This window comes from Callorhinchus milii, unplaced genomic scaffold (genome assembly GCF_018977255.1).
Source record: "Callorhinchus milii isolate IMCB2004 unplaced genomic scaffold, IMCB_Cmil_1.0 Scaffold4, whole genome shotgun sequence".
Taxonomy (NCBI): domain Eukaryota; kingdom Metazoa; phylum Chordata; class Chondrichthyes; order Chimaeriformes; family Callorhinchidae; genus Callorhinchus; species Callorhinchus milii.
Genome location: NW_024704745.1, coordinates 48,297,888 through 48,308,906, shown reverse-complemented (window position 1 = coordinate 48,308,906; position 11,019 = coordinate 48,297,888). Strand labels below are relative to the sequence as shown.

General features: G+C 43.5%; 1 protein-coding gene across 1 annotated transcript in view; it reads right to left on the bottom strand.

Moving 5' to 3' along the window:
- Positions 1-2,338: 2,338 nt before the first annotated feature.
- Positions 2,339-11,019, bottom strand: part of dock9b (dedicator of cytokinesis 9b) — a 148,008-nt gene continuing 139,327 nt past the window's right edge. The window contains exons 53-55 of the mRNA XM_042334262.1: positions 9,291-9,391; positions 8,570-8,708; positions 2,339-3,883 (exon numbers count right to left, since the gene is read on the bottom strand). Of these exons, the coding sequence (XP_042190196.1) occupies positions 3,755-3,883; positions 8,570-8,708; positions 9,291-9,391 (369 nt within the window). The 3' untranslated portion in view covers positions 2,339-3,754. The remainder of the gene's footprint in view (positions 3,884-8,569; positions 8,709-9,290; positions 9,392-11,019) is intronic.

Genomic DNA, 11,019 nt, shown 5'->3' with positions numbered 1-11,019 from the left:
TCGCCCTACCATCGGTGGTCGGGCCTTCAGCCTCTCAGCCCCAGGCTCTGGAACTCCATCCCCCAGTGCCTTCGCCGCTTCCTCCCTTTCCTCCTTCAAGGCCGGTCTCAAGACCTTTCTCTTTGACCGTGCCTTCAGCTCCCCTCTCGACTCTCTTCCCCCTCCTCGCTCCCTCCCTTCCCTCCCCTCACCCTGACCATTTCCCCCCTCCTCGCTCCCTCCCTTCCCTCCCCTCACCCTGACCATTTCCCCCCTGCTCGGGTCATGACCCAACTGTGCAGCGCCTTGGGACGTCCTCCTGACATGAAAGGCGCTTTATAAATGGAATCTTGTTGTTGTTGTTGTTGTTGTAGAGAGGATGTCGTCTGTGATTTTCACAAACGCAGTCTCTGTACTGTGGGCAGGGCGGAAACCGGACTGGAGGGGTTCGAAGAGGGAGTGGGAGAAGAGGTGTGCGCGGAGTTGATTGGCAACGTGTTCTAGGACTTTGGCGAGGAAGGGCAGGTTAGAAATAAGGTGGTAGTGGCTGGGGTTTGAGGGATCCAGGGAGGGTTTTTTTTGAGGAGGGGGGTGATGACAGCAGTTTTGAGTGGGGCAGGAACTGATCCAGAGGAGAGGGATTGGTTGATGATGTCAGCCAGTAGTGGGCAGTGGAGGGGGAGCTGGATCACGGGTAAATTGGTGAGAGGGTCGAGGCAGCAGGTGGTGGGTTTCATGCAGGTGATGGTGGGTGAGATGGAGGAGGGAGAGATGGGGAAGAAGAAATGTAGAATGGGGATGGTGGTAGGAGCAGATGATGAGGAAGGTAAGGGGGACAGAGAGGACATGGTGGTGGGTGACAAGAGGCAGGTAGATGAGCCTGCCTGGCGGATGTTAAATATTTTAGAAGAGGTCCATGACCTCCTTGCCCTTGGCGTTTGATATGAAGATTGAGGAGGCCTGAGAGGGGCCACGGAGGAGGTAGTGGGTGGTCCTGGCTGATCCTTTCAATATAGCATTGGTTTTTAAATAGTTCAATGTTTTGGCCTCAAGCCACCTTTCCTGGTAACCTATTCCAGTCATTAATTACCCTCTAGGTACAGAAATACCTCCAGCTGTCTATCCTGAAATTGCCTCTTGCAATTCTAAATCCGTGTTCTTTTGTTCTATAATCTCATTTGAAATCAATTTTATTTAAAATCTTATACACCTCTTGAAATTCCCCTTTGTGGCATATTTTCAAGACTGAAGAGTCCCAGCTGGTTTAATCATTGCGCATGAATCATAGCTCATTCCTCTAACAGTGGAAATCATTCTCTGTTCTCCTCTGCCTCTGGGGCCTGGACCTTACGTCACAGTGATTAGAACTATACGCAGAATTCAGAGAACTGGACAACTTGAGTATGACTTCATAACTTATGCTGAGGTGCTTATAAATAAACTAGAATAGCACTCTTCACTGTAGTACTAACAAAAGCTTTCTATTTTTGACTATTGAAATTGTGTCAGCTCTTCCTCTGTAGTCTTACAATTCAGTACTCTGTGTGCAACACACTTGGTGCCTTTCTCTTACATTCTCACCTTGATCGTGTTCATTACCAGGTTTCAGTTTTAACTTGGGAATCAGTTACTTTATTTTGTTAGTCATCAGCCATTTCAAAAATAACTTCTCTGTCGAAGTGATTTATTTCATTCCACTTGAAACTGATCATCTCTCTCGAGTTTTCCAGGATGTCAGTAAAAAAAATGCAACGATCATTCTTAAGCATTTGTTGGTTTGCTGAAAGGAAATAATCTGTTTGCAACTGAACAGAAAACTAAGTTGCAGTATGCTCTAGCAAGTTTTCATGTTACCGGTAGAACTTCTTCAACAGAGGCAAATAAATGCATTTCCACCTGATCACTGCCAACCCACCTTAACCAACATCATAAGTTTGCATTCGAAAAGCCAATCGTTATTCTTTGTTGAGCTTGTTTGACAAAACGGCAAGTTTCTCCACTGCATTGAATAGTTCATGGATGTACTTTCCAGGAATAATGTTCCATGTATCAGCAGGTTTTGAATGGCGCACTGAATCCACCAAGCTCCAGAGTTCTGAAGAAATGTTCAACCTCTTAGTTCTATGGTTGATTATAGAAGAGTAACTGTAAAGACATGAAGGTTGCAATCCGATCCATTAAGATGAGATGCTGATTGATGGAATCAAATTATAACTTGGGGTACAAATGTGTTCCAATTCCAGCACCAACCTTATCTTGATGAGCATAAGCTCTGTTCAATATATATTTTGAAGATAGGTTTAAGTGTAATCTAGCTCTTTGATGTGGAAGTACCCAGACTTGGGAACAAGAAAGTTAGAAAAGCTTCAAATTCTACTTTTATTGGACAGGCATGATATCACACAGATGTATAAAAGAAAAAAATGAGTGTTCTGGCTTTATTAATTCAGTTGTAGTACAGAACAAATTTAATTTAAATACAGCAGGACAATGGTTCCAGTTAAATAAAATTACAAACCTCAACTTTCCCCAAATATAAAATGTTATTACAGTTCTAAAACAGATCAAATGGGAAACTATATTTAAATTAAAGCCACAAAGCTGCACAGTAAATACGATTGCTGATTATATATCATTTTGGCAAAAAGGACGTTTGTTATGTAACAGTTCATAAATCCAAATATAGCAAAGACTGTATACACCTAGGACAATGCTGAATGACAAATATTGCACTCAAGGGTATATACAAGGTAAAAACAAAGCACATTTGTAAAATATATTGTTTGTGTTCCAGTATAGGCAAGCTTTCTTTCATTCTCTCATCCTCTTCTCCCCAATGACATTTTTTTTAAAAAAGAACAAAACTAAGTTGGTCTCTGATGAATTTTCTAAATTGCTCCATAAATTCATAAATGTGGAATAATGTACTACAAACTCTTGAATATGTAGAGACTGCTACAATTGTGCCTGTAAGACTCACTTGTACATGTTGATCAGACAGTACCAGCAAAAGTCATTTCTGTACATTTGAATAATTACAAATGTGTTTTTACATTCAAGCTCACGAGCGTACTGTGTGAGAAGTGGAAAATCACTGCCGTTCAATGAACTAGACCCAGCTATAGACAATGACTAAGCTAAATGTGTAAGTGTTCCCACAGGAACAGCAAGACAATTGCTTGAATTGCATCTAAAAGAAAGAGCACAATTCGGTCCTGCTTTCTTGAGCTGGTATCCCTATGTTCTTGACACAAAGTCCATTTTGATCAGCTACTACATGCTGTAAACACCGCTTCTGAACCGCTTCTGCTCTAATGTACTTACCACCTATATCCTATCTTAAATATACCCTCCGAAAGTAACCTCATACTGTCATCAACAATAATTATATACAGGTCTATATATGTGTAAACAACAGCAAAAATATTGATGCTTAACATTATTTCCCTGTTTTTCCAATATATTATTCAACATATGAAGTCTGTACTTTAAGATAGATCTTTAGTAAATCAATAAATGGACCCATTTCTGCCACAAAATTCTGCAATTGTACAATAAAATGCAGATGAGCAAGCTCCCTCAAAACAATCTTTAAAATGCATTTCCTGTAACAGGGCTCAAATGTGCAAAGATCATTCCTTTGGTACGCTCCCAGCCAGTACATCACAAGGGTCATTTCTCTGCACCTGACATGTAAGAGCCTTGAAAAGTGTCCTGAGCAAATAAATGCAAGAATGACTTGGGATGTCAATGAGTTCTCCGCTTTCTCTCTTTATTACACAACAGAGGAGGAGTTGGGTATTCCATGGACAGCCGTACTTGTTGGCGTCCCACTGATTGCATTGAAGATGTGAAGCGAGTTTGGCATGAGATTGATCTTCATTCCATCATCCACTGGTGAAATCTTAAAAAGGAAAATGCATCATTAAATATAAAGAGAAAAAATAACACACTAAAAAGTAAATCGTACTCCGGCAGTAAAATGTGCTTGCGTAACTTTTTTTAAAAAAAGACTGCAACTCTAACTGAAGCTGGTTAAGATTACTCCGAGCATGTTGCACACAAAGATGTCATGCATTTCCAGATTTCACAACAGTGACATTACCATCCAATCTGCTCACATTGAATGATGGAAGCATATAAAGGAAAAATAAGAAAATACATACTGGTTAGTTTTTCAATTGCACACAAAACATCATGCTTCAATTGCTGAAATACATGTGGGTTTTTTTTGTTGGAAGTGCAGGAAAAGCTTAAATCCTTATTTTGATGGTTAATGTGTGTATGGAAAATTACATTTTCTGGTTCAAGCTTAATTTCTAATGTTATTTTTGACCTTAGTGATGTAATTAAATATCTGAACAAGGACATTTTACAGGAAAGGTTAAATACCGATACATTATTTGCTGGAATCCTTCAATGTATCCACTTCAGTTCTAAATAATTAATAATCCTAGGATTTGAAAGCGCCATATCCCGTCGCTGACAAATCTCAAAAGCGCCTCACAGAATATATTATAAAGTGGATTGACTGTGTATCTTGTGGGCGAAATACAGCAGCCAATTGCACACAGCAGTATCCCACAAACAGTTGTGGATTGAGTGACCAAATGTTTTTTTTGAGGGATTATACCCTCAGAAAGTGATCAGCCAGTCGACTAACAACCGGGTTCCTGCTTGCTGCTAGGTAAACAGAGACATGTGGAGTAAGGAAACTTGCTATAAAGAAAGGGAAGCATTAGAGTTGATCTTCCAAAACTGACAAATCAATAACTTTCTGGTCAAAAGTCTAATGGCTAAAAGAAATTTGCATATGCAGCTTTCTAAAGCAATGCTGCTTAGAAATTATAATAATGATCTTTACATTCGATATTTCATACAAGGAGAATTTCTCAAAGTGCATCACAGGATATACTATCAGGTGTAGTAAATTTATATTGTGTGGGCTAATACAGCCAACAGAGGACAAATCAATTAAATAACTCATAAATGATATAGTATTGATATAGTAGAAAGCAACAACAGATAAATGTAGACACAACGAAGACCTGTCAAGAAAAAGACTAGCCTTCCAAAAAAGGAAAGAATGTCAAGAGAGAAAAAGCTGAATTTTAAAAAAGCGAAAAGAAGACGTCATGGCTCCAAGTTTCCATTGTACTTTCAAGCTAAGATCAAAGTCTCTCCCTTTGAAAATGCAATGACATTTCACTCTTTCCCTAGGATTTTCTAGATTGTAGATTTTTGGATATTGCTATACAAAGGAGCATCTAGAACCACCAGCAATGAAATGCCCTGATGCACTCGATTTTTCTCCTCAGTTATGCTTCATCAATAAGCAGAAAACAAAACTAGGTCACCAGATGAGATTGTTCATACGTCAATTTTGTGCCCAGAATCTAACACTAGTGAGAGGCGTGCTTAAGGATGTAAATGAAGGTGTAAACCTGCAATGTCTAAATAAACATTCCAATTTTCCAACAGTCCTCAACCATGTGCAAGAGTAAATCCCACATCAACCAGCAACAAGGCTTGAGATGCTTTTCTTACTTCAGTACGTTACGATTTGCAAGATTGGAACCTGTATACCTTGGGGTAAAGCTGCAAGGCCATGGCATAGACATTGCATTTGAATCTCCTTGGTGATCCTAATCTTATCAGCACAATACTGATCCAGAGCACCTCCTACAAGAAGCTAGTAGGATCGTATAATTCTTTATGTAAACAATTTAACCAACCCACAGATTATCCGATCTGATAAAAAAAAGTACTCATAAAGCAGCAATACATTTGATAACTTCTGAACATAAGCAGACCCATTTTTTCATCTCCTTGCTGATCTATTGCATAAGAACTTCCAGGGGATTCTACTTCAACATGGATGGGCTTGCGGCCGAGGTTGACTGTAATCAGGTGATAAAGGGGAAGGACACAGAAAGCACAACATCATTTAAAGCAGGACGAGATCTTTGCAAAATTGAATCCCCAAGAAACAGAAAAAAGCATGAAACCCAGTAAAAGGTGGAAATAAACTCAGCTTCATGTCCCGTGCCTCGCTCGCCTCACTATTGGCGGGGGGCCTTCTGCCACTCTGTCCTCCCTCTGAAACTCCATCCTGCAGTCCCTCCGCCTCGCCCCCTCCCCTGCCTCCTTCAAGACCTATCTCAAGACCATCTTCTTCAACCCTGCTTTCGATCTCCCTGCTTCCCCCCTGTCCTCCCCGACCCCAACCCCCAGCTCGGGTCCGAAACCCTGTCTGTCCAGCACCTTGGGACGTCCTCCTGACGTGAAAGGCGCTATATAAATGTAATTTTGTGTTGTTGTTCTAGAGCGGTTGAAGATATGAAGCTCCTTTGACCATAAAATGAACAGCAATTGCAAACGTTTGTCCAGATAAGAGATCTGCTACTGATGTAGGGGGGAGAAGGACCTCTAGATTAACATGGGAGGCCTTAAATGAAAGAGGAAGTGATGCGTTGAAATATAATATGAGAACAATCTAGAATATTGCCCTAGGTAATATACGCTCATCTCTGCTACTTCTATATCATGATTTTGTTTTACTAAAGGAACAGTCCTCCTGGCATTGTTCCCACTATGGAGCAATGGTAAGATTCAATGGAATGAAAAAGGAACATTTCTTGTTTTTGATCTTGATATGGCGATAAACATATTATCTATTAAGATGCAACAAAGCAATTCAGCAACTTCTGACTTCAAATGTTTTAACTAATGCTTCAGAATAATGGCATTTGATGAAAACAAAGTGCAAATAACAACAACAAAATTATATTTGTATATCGCCTTTCACGTCAGGAAGACGTCCCAAGGCGCTGGACAATCAATGTTTTGGACCCAAAATGGGGGTCGGGATCAGGGAGTGTGAAGGGCAGTGGGGGAAGAAGGGTGATTGAAGGCACGGTCAAAGACAGGTCTTGAAGGAGGCAAGGGAGGGAGCAAGGGGGGATGGAGTTCCAGAGGGTGGGGGCAGAGTGCCAGAAGGCCCTCCTACCAATGTTGGGGCAGGCGAGGTGGGGGACGTGAAGCAGGCCAAAGCATGCTGAGCGGAGGGAGCGGGCAGGTTGGTAGGAGGGGTATGAGGTCACAGAGGTAGTGGGGAGCAAAGCCATGGAGGGTTTTGAAGGTGAGGACCAGAGTTTTGAACTTTGACCAAACCTGTGTCTGTGCTGTGGGCAGCACGGAAACCCGATTGGAGGGGTTCGTGAAGGGAGTGGCGGAAGAGGAAGGAGCAAAGCTGGGAAGCAACGACTCGTTCCAGGACCTTGGAAAGGAAAGGGAAGTTGGAAATGGGGTGGTAGTTTGAGAGGAGGGATGGTCCAGAGAGAGGTTTTTAAAGATAGGAGTGATTACAGCTGTTTTTAAAAGTGGTGGGAATAGTGCCAGTGGACAGGGAGAGATTTATAATGCCTGTGAGTAGGGGGCAAGGAGGTGGAGCTGGGAAGTAAGGAGAGGGGTACGGATGGGGTTGACGGAGCAGGTGGTCGGTTTCATGTAGGTTATGGTGGTGGTGAGAGAGGAGCGGGAGACAGGTCGAAGGTGTGGAGGGAGGGATGGATAGCGGTAATGTTCGGAAGGCAGCTGAGCAGCTGGGAGATTTTTTTCCAGGGGCGGTAGGAGATGGAGGTGGGTTGGGTGGCAGTGGGGAGAGGAATTGAGGAGTTAAGGGAAATTAAGTAATGGTCGGAGATGGCTTTGTTGGTGATGGTGAAGTCAGAGACGCCGAGGCCCTGGGTGAACACCAGGTCAACCAGGTGGTCATGGACGTGGGTGGCGGAGTGGATGTGAAGGGAGAGGTTGTGAGAGGAGAGAAGTCTGCGGAGATGGAGCAGGATGGGGTGAAGTGCAGGTTGAAGTCACCTAGCATGAGGAGGTGTTCGGAATAGAGGGAGAGGGAAGATAGGAATGTGGAGATGTCAGAGAGGAAGTTGGGGGAGGGTTTTGGGGGAAAATAAACAAGGTGGATTTTGAGGGCAAGGTTGGAGGGATAGTAGAGGGTAAAGATTCCGGAGGAGTAAGGGGATCAGCTGAGAGGGGACTGGGGAGATGAGAGCCTCACCACCACCATGGCAGTTAGGTCGTGGGGCACGATGGAAGGTGTAGCAGGGTGGTGTGGCCTCTGTCAGGGGGAAGGTGTCACCTGGGGTGACCCAGGTTTCAGTGAGGGCGAGGATGTCGATGTTTTCATCGACAATGAGCAATGAGGCCTTGGATGACAAGCATTTTATTGGAGAGGGAGCAAACATTTTGTAGGATGATGCCGAGGGGACAATTGGTGGCGGAATGTGGGGGGGAGGCGGAGGATTGATAGGGAGGGTCAAGAAGGGTTGAGTGGGAGTAGTGGAGGATAGGGGACATGGTTGGGAGCATGTTTTTTTGGAGAAGCAGCTCAGGTTGGTGGGGGGGTTGTCAGGTAGCATGGTCTGCCTGGTGGCATGGGTCATGGAGAAGGAAAGTATGATAGTCATTGTGAGTCCAAGCTCAAGAGTTTTGAATGTGGCGGTGGAAGTGAACGACTCCAGGTTAGACGAAAAAATATTGTAACAAAATAAATCTTACGAGGCATCAAACCCACCTGCTCATGCATGATGTCTGAGAGCTCTCGAACCATTTCTTTGTAGTTTGCCTTCATTTCTTCTTGATACTCCAGCTGATCTTCTTTGATCAAACGCTCATTTACACCCAGGGCTTGACCACAAGCCTCAACAAACTGCCTGTGAATGTAGCAAGCAACTAGGGTTAGCACATTTTTTTTTGCATTGAGAGTCTTGGTGAAGAGCCAAGGCCATAGGGCAGTCCACCACCAAGATTATAAAAGAGCAGACCAGAAAATGAGAGGAGTTAAATGGTCAGATGACTGTGAATATGAATTTTAATAGGCTGTGTGATGGATTGTAGGTTCAAGTGAAGACTGAGGGGGATGGAGTGTCAGTTTGTGGGGGGGAAAAAAGTGACGATTTAATGATTGTAATACACCGAGAATGCAGGAAAGAAGTGGAGTGAAAGGCGACATGATCTGAACGAATCCTATCATTTTATGTTGTGGTTGGGAAAAACACTCGCAATTTTGAAAACTCTGTTCTGACCCGAGATTGCCTCAGAGCAGCGTTCTTGTGGGTTAGCTTGGTTGACGTGGGGGATGCCTGCACTAAGTTCCCCTTACGTCCCGAGGCATTTATTTTTGTCACTTTATCCATTTCCATCAGCAGTTTAGCTGCTCAAACAGAAACCCGCATCAAAAACTTAAAACACATCATGGACGGTTCTAATAATAGTGAGCTAAAAGTGCTGCCCACCTGAAGACTTCTTTCAACTGTTTCACTTTGTTATCGGCAAACCGCTTCACATTGGCATCATCAAGGAACGCCCTTGCATATGCTAATGGACCAGCATTTACCTAGTGGGAAAAGGCATTGAAAAAAGTATGACATAGATCACTAGTATAGAATTACAATGCTTCAGTATAGATATAAAACTGATGCATATTGACATTCGCATAATTTTAAATGGTTTTCATCAACCCAAAATCTACAGCATTCCTTTAATCACAAGATGAGAAGTGGAAGACAGTTAGAACCAGAAGACACCACCTCCCCCACTGCCCAGATTACCCACAATCAGTACTCAATCACTCTTTGACATGAAAACATACACAATGAAACATCAATACTGCATCAAAACAACAAACTCTAGTATAATATTAGACACACGATAATTCACAACTGTTGATGCATTAGTTAAATACTTGACAGGAATGAGGGCAATTTATTGCACTTATGGAGCAGAGCTATTCAATTTTGTCTTTTGTTAATAAGCACATTCCCAGTCTTGTCAAGTCAATTCTGTACAGTTCATGGATGTGCTCCAGCAATGGTTTATTACTACTTCAATTTCATTCTGATAACTATGGGCTTTGTAGATATGTTGTCAAGCATCACTCATGAATAGATTATTATTCCATCCTTTTGCTCATAATTTCACTGATCATATAAACAACAAGATTACATTTGTATAGCGCCTTTCACGTTGGGAGGACGTCCCAAGAGTACAGCATTTCAGACCCGAGCTTGGGTTGGGGAGGTAAGGGAGGGGAGGAAAAGGGGGGTGGCTGATGGCATGGTCGAAGAGGAGGGTCTTGAGGTGGGACTTGAAGGAGGCGGCGAGGCGGAGTGACTGGGGGATGGAATTCCAGAGATTGGGGGCAGAGTGGCTGAAGGCTCTCCCGCCAATGGTGAGGCGGGGAACGTGGGGCAGGTCACAGCCAGCTGAGCGGAGGGAACGGGCGGGTTGGTAGGGGATTAGGAGGTCGCAGAGGCAGAGTGGGGCGAGGCCATGGAGGGCTTTGTAGGTGAGGACTAGGATCTTGAACTGGATCCTCTGAAGGACAGGGAGCCAGTGGAGTCCGGCCAGAGTGGGGAAGATGAGGTCACGGAATTTGGTGCGGGAGAGGACATGGGCTGCAGAGTTCTGGATTATCTGCAGCCTGTGGAGGGTGGAGTTGGGAAGGCCAACAAGCAGGGTGTTTGCAGAGTCGAGCCTGGAGGTGATGAAGACATGAAAAAGAGTTTCAGTGGCCTGAGGGGTGAGGTAGTGGCGGAGTCGGGCGATGTTACGGAGGTGAGGGAAGGCAGAGCGAGTAATGGCTTGAATGTGGGGGAGAAAAGACAGTTGAGGGTTGAACAAGACACCTAAGTTCCTGACTGACTTGGTGAGTTGAAGTGTGCAACCATGGAGGTTGATGTTGCCGGAACCTGAGGTGCTGAGGCGCTGGCGTGAGCCAATCAGGAGGACCTCAGTCTTGTTCACATTCAACTGTAGGAAATTTGCCCTCATCCAGGACTTAATGTCTGACAGGCAGTCTAAATAAGGCCCTAAATCAAATCAAGGATTATTATTATTAACTCATGATTCACTACCAGTAAATCGTATTTCAAATTGTTATTTTTACTTCTCCATTTGCTGAGCTGGTCATGCAATCGGCTCTTTAACAGTATCAAAAATATTCCATTCATAGGGTGTTCACAG